The sequence below is a fragment of the Drosophila subpulchrella genome, chromosome X (assembly GCF_014743375.2).
Source record: "Drosophila subpulchrella strain 33 F10 #4 breed RU33 chromosome X, RU_Dsub_v1.1 Primary Assembly, whole genome shotgun sequence".
NCBI lineage: Eukaryota > Metazoa > Arthropoda > Insecta > Diptera > Drosophilidae > Drosophila > Drosophila subpulchrella.
The window spans coordinates 23,663,460-23,682,406 of NC_050613.1; the positions used below are offsets into that span (position 1 = coordinate 23,663,460).

General features: G+C 38.4%; 1 protein-coding gene across 6 annotated transcripts in view; it reads left to right on the forward strand.

Annotated features, from left to right (window-relative positions):
• Nucleotides 1-18,055, forward strand: part of LOC119558155 (fasciclin-2) — a 72,942-nt gene extending 54,887 nt beyond the window's left edge. For 2 of the 6 annotated variants that reach the window (XM_037871395.1, XM_037871396.1), the window contains 6 exons: nucleotides 6,968-7,092; nucleotides 7,161-8,654; nucleotides 8,879-9,062; nucleotides 14,142-14,343; nucleotides 15,716-15,802; nucleotides 16,531-18,055. In XM_037871395.1, coding sequence (XP_037727323.1) covers nucleotides 6,968-7,092; nucleotides 7,161-8,654; nucleotides 8,879-9,062; nucleotides 14,142-14,343; nucleotides 15,716-15,802; nucleotides 16,531-16,654 — 2,216 coding nt within the window. In that variant the 3' untranslated portion in view covers nucleotides 16,655-18,055. Of the gene's footprint in view, nucleotides 1-6,967; nucleotides 7,093-7,160; nucleotides 8,655-8,878; nucleotides 9,063-11,592; nucleotides 13,024-14,141; nucleotides 14,344-15,715; nucleotides 15,803-16,530 lie in introns of those variants that run through there. The other 4 variants (XM_037871397.1, XM_037871398.1, XM_037871399.1 and 1 more) reach the window with 2 other exon arrangements.
• The last annotated feature ends 892 nt before the right edge of the window (nucleotides 18,056-18,947 follow it).

The window sequence follows — 18,947 nt, forward strand, 5'->3', positions numbered from 1 at the left end:
GGGATCCAATAACTCAAGTTATGGAATCTAGAAGTTCAGTCTTGGCTCCCCATTTTGAAAACCATTGAAATACAAAAAAAAATCTGACATGAAAATGGGCTAAAGTTTTGACCCCCTTATTTGAACACAGAACGTTAGAGAATTCAACCACAAATTTATAGAGGTATCCCACGTCAAAATCGGGATCCAACAACCAAAGTTATGGAATCTTGAAGTTCAATTTTGGGTTCCCATTCTGAAAGTCATTGGAAATACGGGAAAATCGAAGATTAAAATGGGCTAAAATTTTGACCCTCTTTAAAAATAATTATTTGAATGTAGGACGTTAGAGAATTCAACCACAAACTCATAGAGGTATCCCACGTCTGAATCGGGATCCAATAACTCAAGTTATGGAATCTAGAAGTTCAGTCTTGGCTCCCCATTTTGAAAACCATTGAAATACAAAAAAAAATCTGACATGAAAATGGGCTAAAGTTTTGACCCTGTTATTTGAATACAGAACATTAAAGAATTCAACCACAAATTCATAGAGGTATTCCACGTCAAAATCGGGATACAATAACTCGAGTTATGGAATCTAGAAGTTCAGTTTTGGCTTCCCATTCTGAAATCCATTGGAAAAACGGGAAAATCGAAGATGAAAATGGGCTAAAATTTGGCCCCCTTTTAAAAAGAAATATTTGAATGTAGAATATTTAAGAATTAAACCACAAACTCATAGAGGTATCCCGCTTCAAAATCGGGATCCAATAACTCAAGTTATGAAATCTAGAAGTTCAATTTTGGGTCCCCATTCTGGAAATACAAAAAAATCTGACATGAAAATGGGCTAAAATTTTGACCCTCCTTAAAAATAATTATTTGAATGTAGAATATTAGAGAATTAAACCACAAACTCATAGGGGTATCCCACTTCAAAATCGGATTCGAATTACTTAAAGTATGGAATCTAGAAGTTCAGTTCTTGGTTCCCATTTATACGGAAAAATCTGTCATTAAAATGGGCTTTCATGTTTAATTTAAATTTCGGAATGCAATGTTATTAGGTTTCTTCAAAAAACGTTGTTATTTTTTCTCAGTAGTACTAATGCTATTTTATCCTTGATAAATGTATATCCTTAAGCCACAAATAAAACAGCGATTTTGTGTGGCTGACCAGGTCGATTTACTTTGCTCCGAGCCAAGTACAGTTGTGTCGGGTGGCCGAAATTTGTCATTACATGTCCGAGCATGCTTGACTTGTTGTCGCCATCGATTAGGGACCATCTCGACTCCCCCTCGTCGTTCGTGATGCTGTGAGTAATCGCCATTTGAAAGCGGAAAAGCTCGACGTGATTCCTCTGCTGCATGATTCATTTATCTTGTTAGCAATTTGTGTCCCCTGCACATTGCTCGAGTGCCACAATGCCGGACTGCTGGACTGCCGGAGAGCCCAGAGTTACGGCAGTAAGAAATTACAGTTGCCGGGATTTCATTACATGCGCAGCATTGTAAGCGAATCCAAAACAAAATGGATGCGTCCAGTACAAAGCAATCGCTGAGGATCTGAACCTCTTGCCACCCACTTTCATCTAACAAAACAAAACAAAAAAAATTGAAAAAAATTAAACCAGCAACAATACAAAGCAAAACACGTTCTTCAATGAGCAGCTGTTGAAAAAAAAAAACACACATTCACCCACCTGCACACATTTTGCTGGCTCGTTGACTTTCTAGCAACTCTTTCTCCTAGACCTTTCCACAGACCGTTTCTGTAGTCGAGTGCACATAAGTGACGCTGCAGCTCAAAACTTTTACGAGATTGATTTTTCTAAGCAATTTAAAGTTCGTACTCATTGCACACACGGAGCAAAAACCACTGGGCGCGCTAACAACTGGAACCTACTACCACCACCACTACTACTACTGTCCCTATCTACTTTCGCCCGATGTTCAAACACATTCGGTGGTGCAGGCGATGAAGGGAGGAGCTGTAGATGGCAAAGGTAAAGAAATAGTGAACCAACAATACTCGTGCTAGTGATATGTGAGAAATTCTGGACTGTTATAGGAATAGTCGTGAACTACACGGGAAAAATTGATTGACCACGTAACCGGATAGTGAAAGTGATTGCACACTACTTAAATAATCGCCGGAAGCGTTTTGAAATTTATAAACTATATTCAACCCCGATCGCCAGTGTTCGCTTTGTGAAAAGCTTGTAGCTGTTGGGAATTATAAGGTTGTAAAGTAAAATACCCTGAATGAAATACTTTGATCTTCGATTGAAAGCCCCTTTTTTTCTAACCGTGCAGTGGCGCCCTTTTCATTTCGATAGAGAGTGAGTAAACTGAATTGAGAGGCCGCCCAGGCTGGTGCGTTTGAAATGAAATCAAATATTTTGCCGGGCAACAATTTGCGCCCGGTGATATGGGCACCCAGAACTCCAGAACTGAAGGAGTAGTATGTATAGTAACCGAACTCGTACTAGCTGCACTCCAGTTCTCCAGTACTCGGTTCGATGTCAGGCTATCTGTTTGACTTGGAATGACTGCCGTCGGAATGGAATCACCTTTTTCGTCAGAATGAGGGGCAGGTAAATACGCTGCACTCGGCAATTTGCACACAATCAGTGTTGACTAAATGCCAGGAGACTTCAGTGTTGGTCAGCGTGGACGCGTGGATGCGTGAGTGTTGGCAAGTGCCAAGCCATACGTGTAGCTTTAAGAGCTCTCCAACTTTGCGGTCGGAATGTTCGTGTTAAGCTTGTTTAAGCCCCTATACTGTTGTGCGAGATAGAAACCAGGTTGACCAGCATTTAAATACAAAGCCTAACAGCAGTTAGTTATCAACACCAACAAGGAGCAACTTAAGGATTTGGTCGAAGGATGTGGCCAGAATGGGTGTTACGTGTGAGTGTGTATCTGTGTGTGTGTGGGGGGGGGTCTATAGAAGTAACTGGCATTGTGTTGACAACTCACAAGTTGCATTTAGTTAAGCAAATAAGCAGACACACTGCGACAGAGACAGCCAGAGAGCTGAAGGCAAATTGCAAGATTTACTTTTCCTGCACTCGAAGAAAATCTAAGATAAATCAGAAGGGGATTAAAAATAGTCCCTCTAAATAATGTTACTTACCATATAATATGTTAAGAATTGTGACTTGGATTGGACAGTCCTAAAAACAGTCTTTCTAATGATCATTACTTTAAAAAAGAGTACTTTTTGGAGTACTTTTGGAAAACAATACATTTAATATAAGTGTTCAGTGTAGGAAAACAGTACACATGAGCGGGAATTCGAAAAGGGGAGTTGGTTATGGCATATTTACATACCGTTGTTTGTGCCAGTCACAGCTTAATATTTCAATATTTATGCTTTTAATAAATGCATATGCTCAAAACAAACTTCCGGCAGAAAAGCAGAACAGCAGCAACAGACGCAGAATGCAGTGGCAGTAAGACTTCAGGCTAGAACCGAATGGCAACTTCCGCTCTGGGAAGCGCTTTAAGCTATGTATCTCTTGCAATTTCTTATTTGCAGCCCGCAATTAAAGGCATTAAAGCGCATTAGCTCAACGAATTAAGGCAGTGCATCAATTCAATATTCATTCGTATATGCATAGATACCCGGACACAATCTGATGGCCGATAATAGTCGACATCCTTGGCATTGTTGGCCATGTAATTGCCACTAATAATGTTGATTGGAGGCATTAGAGAGTTTGCAATTGATAAATATATGTATATATAAATATGTATCTGCAATAGAGTTCGATTTATCTGGCCTGGCTGTCCAATTAGCTTTGTTCCGTTGCTCGATTTTGGTACTGCAAACTGGGTGCATTGTCTGCAATTTGTACATTTTCTCAAAACGGACATTCGCAGAGTAAACAAGGATTTATAGCATACTTTTCAGCTGTAATGCAGGCACAAGTCAAATTGATCAATTAGCATTTGAATTAATTGAGATTTGTGTGTCAACCTTTTGGGCTCAAGACTTTTGTAATGTTTGTATTGCAGGAATTTAATTTATTTCCGTTTCACTGCTTGTTTAAATGATATTTGATATTACAATTTCAACATTAAATGTAATTATGTTGGAAAATAAATATGGCAAGATTTAACAAGATATTAATTAATACCCGAGGCATTGCCTGCCTAAAGGTTACACTTGAGAAACTTAAAACCAAGACTGTTTAATTATGGATTAAATATTTATACATTTTTAATTGGAAACGACTTTAACGAAATTCATAACACACGTCTCGGTTGCGACAATCTGTTCGATTTTATTATCACTTTGTGAACCGGATTCGACCTGGTCAGCGGTAATTTTGGACCCATTGCCGGTCCAGACCCCAAATAAAATTGCAGTTTCCCCAGCAGTTGCCTCTCTCTACTCTATCCATTATTTTTTTGCTCCATTTTTATTTTTCTAATAAGTTGTTGCAGCAACTTTTTCAATAAGTTGTGAGTCATGTTCGGGGCTCTCCGGCGCCGACAAAGAAGGAGCTCCGGGTCCGGGCTCCTGGACTCCCGGACTCCTGGACTCCTGGTCTCCTGGACTCTCTGGCTTGTCCTTGTTCAAACTAATAATGAAATCGTAAACTAGTTCATCTTTTTTCCTCTCCGTTTATACTTATATATATATATAGATCGGTATATATCTATATACATCTGGGTGTGTGCTGGCTGCCCATCAGACGTCAGAAACGAACGCAGCTAGCGAAAAGTGTTTGAACAACAAAATCTCACACGCTACGACAATGCAGCCAAACTGAAAAGAGCAAGGGGACTGGGAAATATCCGGGAAAAATCCTGGGGAACGGAGAGAAATGACAGGAGCAGCAAGTTTTTATTTATTTTATATGTTGTGTGGGTGCAAGGAAAAAAAATAGAAAATAAGAAACAAGGATGGCAGGGCGAAGAAGGATCCAGGACATACACATCCAGACACTGCCAATAAAAAACTGCAAATAGAAAATGTTTTTAACACAACTTTCCGTTATTTTGGCTTTGGATTTGGATTTGGCTTTGGCCGGACATCCCATATATATAGAAATATATATATACCATATAGATATATGTATATGGAAGCTTGACAGTCGGTAGACAGACAGAGATGGCTTGTTATTACACTGATTTATAAATAAACTGTAAATATTTGAGCCACACACATGCTGGAACTGAAAGGCTGCCAATGATGGGTAACAGCTTTTCGGCCAAGATTGCCTTTTCAAATGCAAAATATGATGGCAGATTTAAGTGGGTTGTGGGATCCATTACCACCTGAAAGCCGTTGACAAACGGGTTCTTCTTCTCTATAAAAGGTGCAAAACCTAAGCCAGATTTACATGGGCAGATTGGAGAGCATGAAATATATGAAATGAAATTCAGGTGACTGGTAGATTGACATTATATTTAAAATACCCTATTATTATTGACATTTTCACAGAGGACATTTTTAGAAAATTACATTTCTAATAAATCACATAGAAAAACCAATTAGTTGAAATTTTTTTTACCTCTAAAGACTTATGTATCCACTGAATAGTTCGAACTCTAAATGTAGGGCATCATTTTTAGATTAAATGGAAAAGCTCTTACCCCTTATTTATGTATATTCATTTAAAAGTTCTCCTTTAGGCTGTCAACCGTAATTCTTTCTCCTTCTACCCTTTGAGCACAACTGTACCTGTAATTTACCACTGGGATTTCCCCCTTTTGCCTTGAAGCCTTTTGATTATTTTTTAGATTTAAACAACTCTTCCGCTTCACGCCTTGAATTTCATTTGGTAGTCTAAAAGTCAAAGCTTTGATTTGCCAACACCTAGTACTTTACAATCGAACCCCTTCCCTTTAAAGGGGGACGCCACTGTTTATCAGCACAGTGTTGCAAGTATTTGATTAGGAATTTCACTTTTGCAATGCACAACTTTACACTATTTTTTTTTGCTCTTGTTGCTCATTTTCAATTTCCAAGTCATCTTGGGAGGGGAGATTTATTGGCAGCCAGGCAGTGGCGTCCATCCAATGGGTGGTGGGGGGGTCCTTTTCCAGCTCGTTAGTGACCCTTAAGAAAATGTACGAAAGGGGGGAAAGCCGCGCACATGTCTTGGACTTTGCGCCTGATGCTTGAATTGCTTTTATGCGCCCGACAGTTTGTTTAAAATTATATTACGTATACGCCACGTAGAGCTTCGCTTGGATTGTCAACATGACCAGAAAAATAGTGTCCTGCTTGGCTGGCATTTTTCTCTGGGCTCAGTTTCCTCCTTATTTGTTTTTTCCTCTTTTTGTCCAGTGTCTGTGTGCTGTGTAAATGAATGCGAAGCAAAATCAAACAATTTGTGCACACCTAGCCCAGGAATTTGTTTGTCGCAGGACTTCAGGGCTCCAATCCTTGTCCAGCTGGCAATCGTCTTACTGTCCACGAAACAAAAACAACGCCAGCACTGCGCAAAGAAATGTCCTTCGAAACGGGAAAAGGGATGAGAAAATACAGACCAATTTGTTTATAATTTATGGGGGCCCATCTTGGAAAATGTATATTTAAGGGTTCATTGCAATAAATTCAGATTTTAAAGAGATTTGTATAATTAGTAGTGGACACATTTTATTATGAACTAAAATGTATCATTTTTGAATATTCAAAATGTAATATAGAAGTATTTATGAGTTCCCAAATTTCGAATTTTAAATACTTTTGAATAATTGGTAGTAAACAAAATTATTAATTTTTTTATTTATTATTTTTAGTTTTAAGTAAAATCCAAAAATCTGGTATTTCCTCTTTATAATAAATTACTTTATGGAGAGTATATCAGCTATATTTCTTAGAAACTACAACATTAAAGCCTTTAATAGTCGAGGACTTGCATTAAAATGGCTTTCTAATAATAAGTTTAAAGAACCCAAAGATATGTTTAGATTATATATTATTTATATTAATAAAAATCTTTTTTTCCTTGTCCCTTCGCAGTGGCCATCACCTGGACCAATGCCCCCGAGAATCAGTATCCCACTTTGGGCCAGGATTACGTGGTGATGTGCGAAGTCAAGGCCGATCCCAACCCAACCATCGACTGGCTGCGCAACGGAGATCCGGTAATTATAACTAAACCATCTATATTTTTTTGAGTAAGTCACTGACCTGGTTTAATCCATCGATATAGATCCGCACCACCAACGATAAGTATGTGGTGCAAACCAATGGCCTGCTCATCCGCAACGTTCAGGAGAGTGACGAAGGCATCTACACTTGCCGTGCGGCCGTCATCGAAACCGGAGAACTTTTGGAGCGCACCATCCGCGTGGAGGTCTTCATTCAGCCGGTGATTGTATCGCTACCCGAAACCCTGAATGCCGTCGAGGGCAAACCCTTTGCTGCCAACTGCACGGCTAGGGGCAAACCGGTGCCGGAGATCAGCTGGATTCGCGATGCCACCCAATTGAACGTGGCCACAGCCGATCGATTCCAGGTGAACCCGCAAACGGGTCTGGTCACCATCAGCTCTGTCAGCCAGGAGGATTACGGCACCTACACGTGTCTGGCCAAGAACAAGGCCGGTGTTGTTGATCAGAAGACCAAGCTGAATGTCCTGGTCCGTCCGCAGATCTATGAGCTGTACAATGTGACGGGGGCCAGGAACAAGGAGATTGCCATCACCTGTCGAGCCAAGGGACGTCCGGCACCGGCGATCACCTTCCGACGATGGGGAACCAAGCAGGAGTACACGAATGGCCAGCAGGATGACGACAATCGTATCAATTTGGAGGTGAACTTCGATGAGGAACGCGGCGAGAGCACAGGCACACTACGCATCTCCAATGCCGAGCGTTCCGACGACGGACTTTATCAGTGTATTGCCAAGAATCAGGAGGATAATGCCTACAAGACCGGCCACATTACCGTTGAATTTGCACCCGACTTTAGCCACATGAAGGAACTGCCACCGGTCTTCTCGTGGGAACAGCGCAAGGCGAACCTCAGCTGCCTGGCCATGGGCATCCCGAATGCCACCATTGAATGGCACTGGAATGGACGCAAGGTCAAGGATCTATACGATACCAATCTGAAGATTGTGGGCACTGGACCGCGTAGCGATTTGATTGTTCATCCGGTGACAAGGCAGTATTACTCGGGATACAAGTGCATTGCGACCAATATCCATGGAACCGCCGAGCATGATATGCAGCTGAAGGAGGCACATGTGCCAGATTTTGTATCCGAGGCGAAGCCCAGCCAGTTGACCGCCACCACGATTACCTTTGACATTCGCGGCCCACCAACCGAGGTGGGTCTGCCCATCCTGGCGTTCAGTGTGCAGTACAAGGAGGCCCTTAATCCCGACTGGTCGACCGCCTACAATCGCAGCTGGTCACCCGATTCGCCGTACATTGTCGAGGGACTGCGACCACAGACGGAGTACAGCTTCCGATTCGCCGCCCGCAATCAGGTGGGATTGGGCAATTGGGGCGTCAATCAGCAACAGTCGACGCCACGCCGGTCGGCTCCCGAGGAGCCCAAGCCACTGCACAATCCCGTCCAGCACGACAAGGAGGAGCCGGTGGTCGTCTCGCCCTACTCCGATCACTTTGAGCTGCGCTGGGGCGTGCCCGCCGACAATGGAGAGCCCATCGACAAGTACCAGATTAAATACTGTCCGGTAAGCTATAGGTTATGGGCTAAAACTTTTTAAGAATTACTTTATCATCACAAGTCCTTTAATAAAGGTCCCAATATATAATAATATCTAAATATCTAATACTATATATGATAAATATTTTATTATATAAAGTGAAGATCCCATGTTCTCCAAGCGGAATAGACTTTAAAAAAGAAATATCACTAGAAATAAAACGGATACTAATTGACATTTATCCTCTTCAGGGCGTTAAGATCAGCGGCACATGGACGGAACTGGAGAACTCCTGCAACACCGTCGAAGTGGTGGAGACCACCTCATTCGAGATGTCACAGCTGGTGGGCAACACCTATTATCGCATCGAACTGAAGGCGCACAATGCCATCGGCTACTCATCGCCCGCTTCCATCATTATGAAGACGACACGAGGTGAGTCCGATTCAGCTAATAACAATCTCGGCACGTTGCTCTATTCGGCCGGATATAATTCCGGTGTCGGTGCGCTACACAAACGACTGTTCACAACAACAACAACAACAGCCACATCGACAACAACAATCACATCGATAACAACAGCAACAACAACAATCATTACGCTGGCCACCACAATAAGCATAACATTACTTAGTGTCCTAGCCTCAATGTTAGTCTAAAAAAAAAACATAATCGACAAAAAAGATATCTAAAAACCGTAAAAAAGAAGAACTATCAAGTCGATCGATCGATCAGCCGAATCCAATGGGATGTACAAAGAATTTCCAAAATGTGAACGCAGCGTTATCACACACCCACAGATTTGTCTTTCCGAACGACCGAAATTGAGAACCCGATAATATCGAATTGCATCGTATCGAGTCTATAAGATCCCAGCAAAAAAAAGGAAAACATCCATCATATATGTATAACTGAAAAAATCTCTATATATATATATACACTCATTCACACACAGACATCATCTACATGATATCCAGTTAAAGACATATTTTTACTGCTCTATATATATATATATATGAATATGATACATATATCCCAGATATAATCGATAAATTTTGCATACATTTTTGTAGTGTTTATTTCAATTGCGTTTCAACTTTTGTTTTTTGTTCACACTCAGTGTAACATCCCCCCACTCCAGTAATGTCCCTAAACCTAAATCATGAAAAGATAAAAACAAAAACCCAACTTTCCCCCGATTTCAACTTAATTTGCTCAACGTTATAACTTTATTTTATTGCCTTATGTTTTGAAACATTTTGTGTTTTGCATGTTTTTGTGCGTTCTGACTCGTCTAGAGCATCTTAACCATCTTAACTTCTTTTATTGATAATAAGCCTCGAATATGTAATGTATACATTCCAATCGAAATGTCCACACACAACACACACCCACTGGGCCAGGAAAAAATGGCAAAAGTATTGCAACGCATTTGACTAAGCATTACAATTCATTCGAGATCGTGTTGTCGTTCCTCTGAGATCGAAACCCATTCATCTTTCCCATTCAAATGCAAAATTCACCACAAATCTCGTCAGTCAGCCGTTGTACGATATATAGAAATGTGAGAGATGCGCGCGTCCCGAATTGAATTTTAGCTTACTATACGCTCTTTTTTTTTATTACCATTTTTAAGCATTTACTTAATTATAATTACCAACAACACACTAAACATTACATTATTTGTCACACGAAATGAAAGAAAAGAAAAACTCGATAATTATAATTTTATATTTTTGTGTGTGTCTGCATTCATCACAGTTTTCAATTGTAATATTATTATTAATACGTATGACGAAACAACAAAAACCCTGTTAAATGTAAATCTAGTATGTAATGAAAAATGAAAATAGATAAACGCGATGAAAATCTTTTCTGTTTGATATTGGATTACTACCACACTAGAGTTCTTCATTATTATTTTTTATCACATCGATTATTATTTGATTTAATTTGATTTTGTGTGTATACTGCGACTACTTTTTTAGTTAAATTTTTGAATTATAAGCGATGAAAAAGAAAACGTTTCTCAAATAAAACATTCAAAGAAAACCAATGAAACAAACTGTAGTTTACTGCAACTGCTGTCGTACTCTTTTATTATTAGTTATGCCTGCGTTGTCTCTATCTCTTTCTCTCTTTCGCTCAACCCCACTCACACTGATCGCCCTCTCTTTCGCTCTCGCTGTGTCGTCTCTGTTCCTCGATTGGTTGTCCTTTTCTTTTGGTAATTTTAAGTATATGTTGTGCGTAGTCCGTTTGTTTGTGTTTGTGTTAGTAAATCCTTTGTGTTTGTGTGTGACGTCTCTATACCTCTCTCTGTCCTTAAGTGTGTACCGTTAATCCCAAAATCACCCATCCCTTCCGCTTTTGCCTAGACATAACCTCAATTTTAAACCTAAACCTAACCTCAACTTAAACATTTAACCTTGATATTTTGGCTAACCAGTGGACTTAGTGTGTGCATCTAATTAGGCATTTAGTCATAGCTATTATTCTAACCAACAACAACCACATAACTCAACTAAAAACACATTTGTGGCCCTTTTGTTAGAGAGACAAACACTCGAAAGCAAACGCAAACACACACAAACTCGAAACCGAGCCAAACAAAAACAAAAACCAACTAACAAACAACTAACTCACACTTTGCACATTGTGTTTGATCCAACGTCGTCGTCTTCTCAGTAACTGAGCAAAAAAACATAGAAAACTAAAAATCAAGACCAACCAACCACAACGAAATGTTCTTTTGTGTGTTTCCTTTTCTTCCTTTTTCTTCTACCACTTTTTCTTCCTTGTTTTTTCTCTCTTTTATGGTGTGTGTGTGCCACAACCACAACAACAACAACTCCCACTACTAAAATCAATTAAAACCGAACTGTATAAATGCTAAAATGCATTCACAAATTGAAAAAATCGACAAACAATCGAACAAATCGACAAAATATCGAAAAACCAACAGATAATCCTCATCCTTCGCCGAGTGGCGCTGCACCTCTGGCCCAACTGCTTATTATTAGCGCTGCTCTGCCGACAATGATGCTGATTATGCTGCCGACGACGCGCACTGCTTAAACAACCACAGCTGCCGATGCTTCTCCTGCTTCCACCCATCAACAAGCAGTGCTTGGAGGATCCTTCCGCTGGCCGTTTATCATAGGTTTTCCTTTCCCTAGTTTTCGTTTGGTGTGTCAATGTGTAAATAATAAGAAAACTAATTGAAAAATCACAAAAAAAAGGAATAAAATAAAACATACTCTTAACTAGCAAGATAAAGCGGACATAATTACGTTAAATGTGCTCAAGTAGAGAATATGATCAATCAAATATATCACATAGGGCGGGTCACGATTCCATTAACTGTACAAAAAAAACAAAAAACGAAGATCTATGATAGAACCTAGTTAAAAAAAGACGAAAACGGATTGCCAAAAACCGAAACACATGCTTACACAACTGATAAATTGTACTTATATGTATCCTATATCCTATGTCTAACCGCTAGAGACCCTATTTTACCACTAAGTCAATGTTATGTTGTTATTTAGTTGTATGTGTATAGCGAGAGCATTTATAGACTACATTCCGATTCCGTACACCCGTACCGCTTAGTTCAATGTGAATTTTACAACACTGCCAAGCGACACAAAAACAAAAAAAAACCCAAGCAAATTTATATATGAAAAGTTTTAGCGAAATTCTACAAGAAGAATATGATTAAAAAAATATCAAGTGCATACGAGTACAAGTTACATTTACACTCTATACCTTACACCTAAAGTTAGCCAAAAGCTTCTTCCATCACTGTTTTCAAGGCAGTTGCAAGCAGTTTAGCAAGGTCTCTGTTCTGTTTTGAGCGCGGAAACGTTATGAGGGGACAATAAGAAACTCTAACTAAGTTAAAGCGATTACGAATTTTCCACACAATGGGGGCTCACAAGTGTTTTTACCTTCTGTTGATAGTAAGCGTTTAATAAGCCAAAACTAGAATGCAACTCGATCTAGACGAACCGATATTCCTGTATACACGTTTTTTTAGCAAGCGAAATCGATTTTTCTAGCCAAATATATATCGAAAATTAAAAAAAAAGATCAATACAATTTATACCTTTACAATATCTAGTTATACATACGTATACACATATAGTTAGAGAATAATTCAGCCCGCCTAACGTTGCTGAGATGGGGAAAGCGTTTTTTTTTTAACGCCCTTGGGCAAGCAGTAGGAACTTTCACTGTTCTCACAGATCACACTTAAACACAATGTCATGAATGTTGTAAGCAAATGAAAACGAAAACATAAACGATAACTAAATTGGAAAAAGGAAACGAAAAGAAAGCCTACCACTTAAGAAGTTCATTTTGGGTAATAAAGAGAAAACTTTAACAGAAAGCAGTGCGTGCGTCTGTGACTTGGGACAGGGTTGCCACCAGCATTTCGGATGCCGCCAGGTAACAAAAAGGATGTGTTTAACGCCTATATATGTATCTATGTATTATAACCTGTTTATTTGCACTGCACACGAACAACCGCAGACACTAACAGCTGAACAACCAACAATCCAAATTTCTGTATTCCCAAAACGAGAGAAATCTGTTGATAATAAACCTTATTGTTGATTGTTAATTGTTGATTATGTTATAGTTTACAAAAAAAACCGAAGCAAAGCACTCTAGGCAAACGAAACCCCAAACCTTCTATATAATCCCCTTCCCGCACACATAATGTACATACAATACACTTCTATCTTACATAAGGTTAAACAATTATATCCCTAAGTTGAACTGCTTTACACTGCTTGTATACTTTGCATATTGGCCTATTTCTGTATTTTGCAATTTGTAAAAAAAAAACTGTAACACTTTCAACCAACCGCTTCTTTCTCTCACTCACCGACCACTTTCTCTATTTCTGTGCTGAGCGAAAACCCCCAATAAATCCCCGACCAAACTTTCCCACCCAACTGCATGCTTTATTTGTAAACTCCCCTCGACTTTCGATATAAGAAAAAAAAAAAAAAGAAACCGAAGACAAAAAAGTGAAAATTCATATTGCTAAGTTTGTTGCTTTGTTTGAAAATGCTTTTCATGTTATGTCAATTGGTGCAATTTGGAAATGATTTTGTATTTCCCTTTTATTTTTGGTTATTATGATTGCTACTATATTATAACTGTTATGATTTCGTTATGTTTAACCTTAGTTTCGACTAATTTCAACCACAAAATAATACACACACAAAAATGTAAAATATGTTTAAACGATTAACCAGCGATTAAGAAACAGAGTTTTAAGTGTGTAAGATTAGCTGTTAATTGGAGGAGTTTTCCTAGGCTAGTGAGCCAGGTGCTGGCACCGTACCACCTAGAGATACGTATAGTTAACACCCCCTCTCTTTAAAAATCAATCTGAATGACAACTTACTAATGGAGTACACTTGTTTCCCCCAACCACATCCGCATCCCGGCTACCGTCTGCACCCTCTCTGATCCGTAAAAAAAAAATACATATAGGAATCGATGTCATCCAGGTGGCTGAGAGACAGGTCTTCTCCTCGGCGGCCATCGTGGGTATCGCACTCGGCGGCGTCCTCCTGCTCCTCTTCGTGGTGGACCTCCTCTGCTGCATCACCGTCCACATGGGTGTCATGGCCACCATGTGTCGCAAGGCCAAGCGATCGCCCTCCGAGATCGACGACGAGGCCAAGCTGGGCAGGTAAGCTCCATCGATTTTTCTTATACCGTGTATGTCCTTCGCAGATAAAAGTGATATAAACCAAGGCATATTTGATCTACATTTTCTTTATAAGCAAAGTATAGCAATTTAAATTGTATAAGCCTTCGTATACACCAAGTCATATCTGATTTAATTTAAATTTTTAGTTAATCTATTACCTATCGATATTTTCGATAACTTTGAATGTTCTCAATAAGGAAATTCATCCAAGAAGTTTTATACAGATTTTTTAGATCATTTTATAATCGATAAATAGAAAAGATCAAATTAACCTCGAGTTAGATCACTGAAATCTGTAATCTTATTTTTTTTCTTTACCTAATTTGATTTGAAAATATTTGACGCAAAGCGACAAAATGAAACGAATATTGCACTAAAAATCAGAGTCGGAATCGAATTTAACATTTGTGCTTTTTGCGTTCTGCTTGTGTTTTTCCCCCACACGCTCCTATTTTGCGATAAAAAGCCCAACTTACAGGCGCCAGGACTTGGAGTACAATTGGGTTTATGCGCGGCCCAAGTCCTTGTTGTTTAATCGCAATTCCCTGATATCGGTCTGAGCCATTCGACAAGTCCAGAGAGACTCTTTAAAATTTAATTGAAAATTCGAAATTGTTAGCGATTTTCCTTTTCGTTTGCCATCAAATTTTTAGTGCAATATTTTGAATGTAATTCAAAGACCAAAACAGAACAACACAAACCCAATCACTAATTTATTTCAAAAATTCACACTCGTTAACACGAATACACCAAAATTTGCTTCTAAATCATTTCCTTAGTTTGTTGGCTAATTGTACAATTGAATTAAAAGTGTGAAAAAAAAATGTTCGATGTTGTAAGGGTTACATTATATATTTTTTTAAATAAATGTAAGAACAAATTTGTATTAAATGTACTGAAATATCATTTTGTCATCACTAAAAAAAATGTTTAAAAGACATAATATATAATAATATGGAACATTTTAAACAAATAAATCTGTATAAAATAAATCCACAGTTATTACCTCAGAACACACTATATTAGCCAACGCTTAAGTTTTGATAAAAAAAAAAAAACACAACCAACATCCATACAAAATAGACACACATTTATTTCTGTTTCATCATTGTTGTCACTTCCAAAAACTCCATTGCTATCTTTGTATTCTACTCTCTCTTCAATACTAAATCAACCTCATCATGTATTATTCCAATCATCCAATCACACATCCAACCAAACCAACCAAATCAAATTAAATCAAATCAAATTCAACCAAAAAATCGAACCACATTCACAATATCAACTACCAACCCAAAACCATCTAACCAAGCAGTCTTTACGGTTGGCGTTTTCCGCTACCTTATTGCAGTGGTCAGCTGGTAAAGGAGCCGCCACCATCGCCGTTGCCACTGCCGCCGCCCGTCAAACTGGGCGGTTCGCCCATGACATCGCCATTGTACGTACCCCCGTCTTCCATTTCCATTTCCGTTTTCGTTACTGTTACTGCTTCTGTTTCTATTTCCATTTCCGTTTCCGTTCCGTTACCGCTTTTCATTTTGATTTTCTCCGCTTCCGCTACTCGGCCTGTCTGCATCTGCATCCGCATCCTTTTTCGTTTTGCCGTGATGTGTTTCTGTTTCTGCCCTCCTCTCAATATCTATGATCCTATCACCTATCCAAAATACCTCATAAGTCATCATCAGCTAGCACTGCATGGCCACAAAACTCTAGATAAGTTGTAGTAGTTTTAATGCGGGTATGACACTTTTAAGGACCTTTCGCGTGATTTTGAAATTAAAACTTTAGTACTCTTTCAAATTATTAAAATTTTAAAAAGAAAGAACGAAGAACTTTTAAATTATCTTATGCAAAACAATTAATATTGATAGTTAGCAAGCAGTGTGTATGGTGAGATACAGTTTGAATCTTATGTATATTTAAGATAATTTTTAAAACTTAAATTTTATTGGCAGTATCCGAAAATAAATAAAAACAAAAAAGAACCACTAATATATAAACACCAGTGTCATACCCAAGTTCAAATTTAGTTTTAGTCTAATTATGTAAAATAGCAGTCTGCACTGCTTGGCACTGCTTTAGCATGGCTGCAATGACAGTTGAGATTTGAATTCAAATTAATGCCACAATCTATAACCAATTTCCATTTCCTCTTGACTTTCGCAGGGACGAAAAGGAGCCGCTACGCACGCCCACTGGCAGCATTAAACAAAACTCGACCATCGAGTTCGACGGGCGATTCGTGCACTCACGCAGTGGTGAGATAATCGGCAAGAACTCCGCGGTATAAGGAGGGTCTCCAGAACTCAAGGAACTCCAGAGTCCAACCGCAATGTGCACAAAACAAAGTTGAGGGAAAATACACATACCCATATGTAAACCATATGATATATGTATGATGATCTAGCGAGAACAAGCCAAAGCCAAAGCTGGGGGAAGAAAACTTGAATATCGATCGATTGGCACACTAAGTTGGTTTTAATTTACTTTCGTACACAGCGTAAATCTTACTAAATGTCTTACTATAATACATACGATATCTTAAAAGCATTTAAAACATAGTACATTAAGCTCGAAAAACCGGCAAGCAAACAAACAAAAGGAAGAATCACTCCATGTCGCTTCATTTTCTTGTTTGAACAAGTATTTTATATCGCTGCAATTGCTTTGTTTCTCCTTAGTCAGATTTAAAAAAAAACACAATAACTCAAGAAATTTCAAATAACGATGAACAAAAATGGGAAGAGTAAAGAAAACAAAACGAGATGATAAAGAAAGGACCTAGCCTAAGTTATATATATATGAACATATATATGAGTGCAAGAAAGAAATCTTAAATTAATGCCTTACAAACAAAAAATTACATTTATTTAGCAGTTAAAGCAAAGAGAAGGGATTTATGCATGTAAGCCGCAAGGAATGAGAACGATTTCTTTAGTATAACTAACTTAAACATGCCATAAATAAGTTTTAACATTAAGTTTGCCCCCTGATCATCATCCCCCACCAATTCGTAGTACTTAAAACGCTGAACAAAAGACTTGCGAGCATTTCTTTCCACAAAACCATGACATTAAAACGGATAGATTGAAGGAGGAGCAACAAAAGAAAGGACTTGAATATTTAGTTGATATCGAAATCCTTGGTTTCCTATTGCTAATTCTTATACTTAACCACCAGAAAGTGTAATCCACACACGGCACTTAATGAAAAATGCTCAATGTACATTAATGTTGACGAAATTGAATATTTGAAAATGTTTACAAACTGCTTAGCTTAACTGCTTGCAAAGCGGAAATGAACGCCCGCAAGACGTTTCCGCATCCGGTTCATCCCACACAAGTTCAAAGTCGATGAGAATAGTGCGCAAATCGAAACTAACCCAAGTTAATTGCTAAGTTTAGAGAAAACGGAGAACTACGAGATTGCCAAACATTAACAATTCATTTTCTTTCATCCCACTTCCATCAAACAATTGCAAATCGCTCAGTTTTGTGTTAAAAGTATTTTCTTATGTATGTAAAAATTAAACAAATTCTAGTTAAGAGATCTAAAACGCATTAATCTAACGGATATATAAATCTAAAAATATATATATGTATGTACATGTATTTAAATTAACTCGTAAGTTTTTTTTTCTACACAAAACAAATAATACAAAATAAATAAAAAAAAAAAAACAAAAACAAAAGCGAACTACACATATGTAACCACGCCGATCTAAATGTATGTATGTTATATCCATATCCCCATGGAAAATGCATTTTTATTTGACCCCCGCAAAAATCCTCGATCCGATCCTTTTCGCTGAGATCCCCCAACTTTTTATGTTCGTTGCCAAGCCAATGAGCTATTTGTAGCTTCTGTTGCCAGTTAAGTCAAGCGCCTTGTCAGAGCTTTTTACCTATAAATATATATACACACACGATACTATACAAAAGCCCTATCGAATAACCCACAAAGCGAACCCAAATCGAGATTACAGGAGGCTATATGAATTTGAATTTGGATGCAATTGTTTACGAAATTGCCGGTCAAGCATATGAAATATGTTGAGAAAACCAAACGGATCGAACCACTCGATAACTCCGTTCGGCGGCAGAGTGTAGCTTTTTATATGAACTAAACAAAATTTATGGAAAATTATACACTGAAACTGAAACGGGGAAAAATAAATCGTATTTACTGTACTATACTTCCGAATGATGTAGTTTTATTTCCCATTTCGGGTGGTGTATTCATGGAATGGTTGTTTATGTATAGAAAAAATATTAAAAATGGCAAAAGAACCGAAGCCACTTGTTGGTGCAAGTGTCTCAAGTCCCGTCTTTGTGTATTTGTCTCTGGCACGCTGCTCTATTTATTCTATCGTTGATTGGAATAAGCACTTGAGAATTATTAAGTCCCACCCTATAATATTTATCTAAGAATAAACCCCAGTCACGGTCCAAACCAATCGCAAAGTGGTTGTGAAACAGGCTATTTAAATTATCAATTTAACGCTATTGTTTAACTAATAATTAGGTTCTTTTGTTGTCTGCGAATCATTTTATTCTATTGGCGTTTATCAGGAGGCACACAAG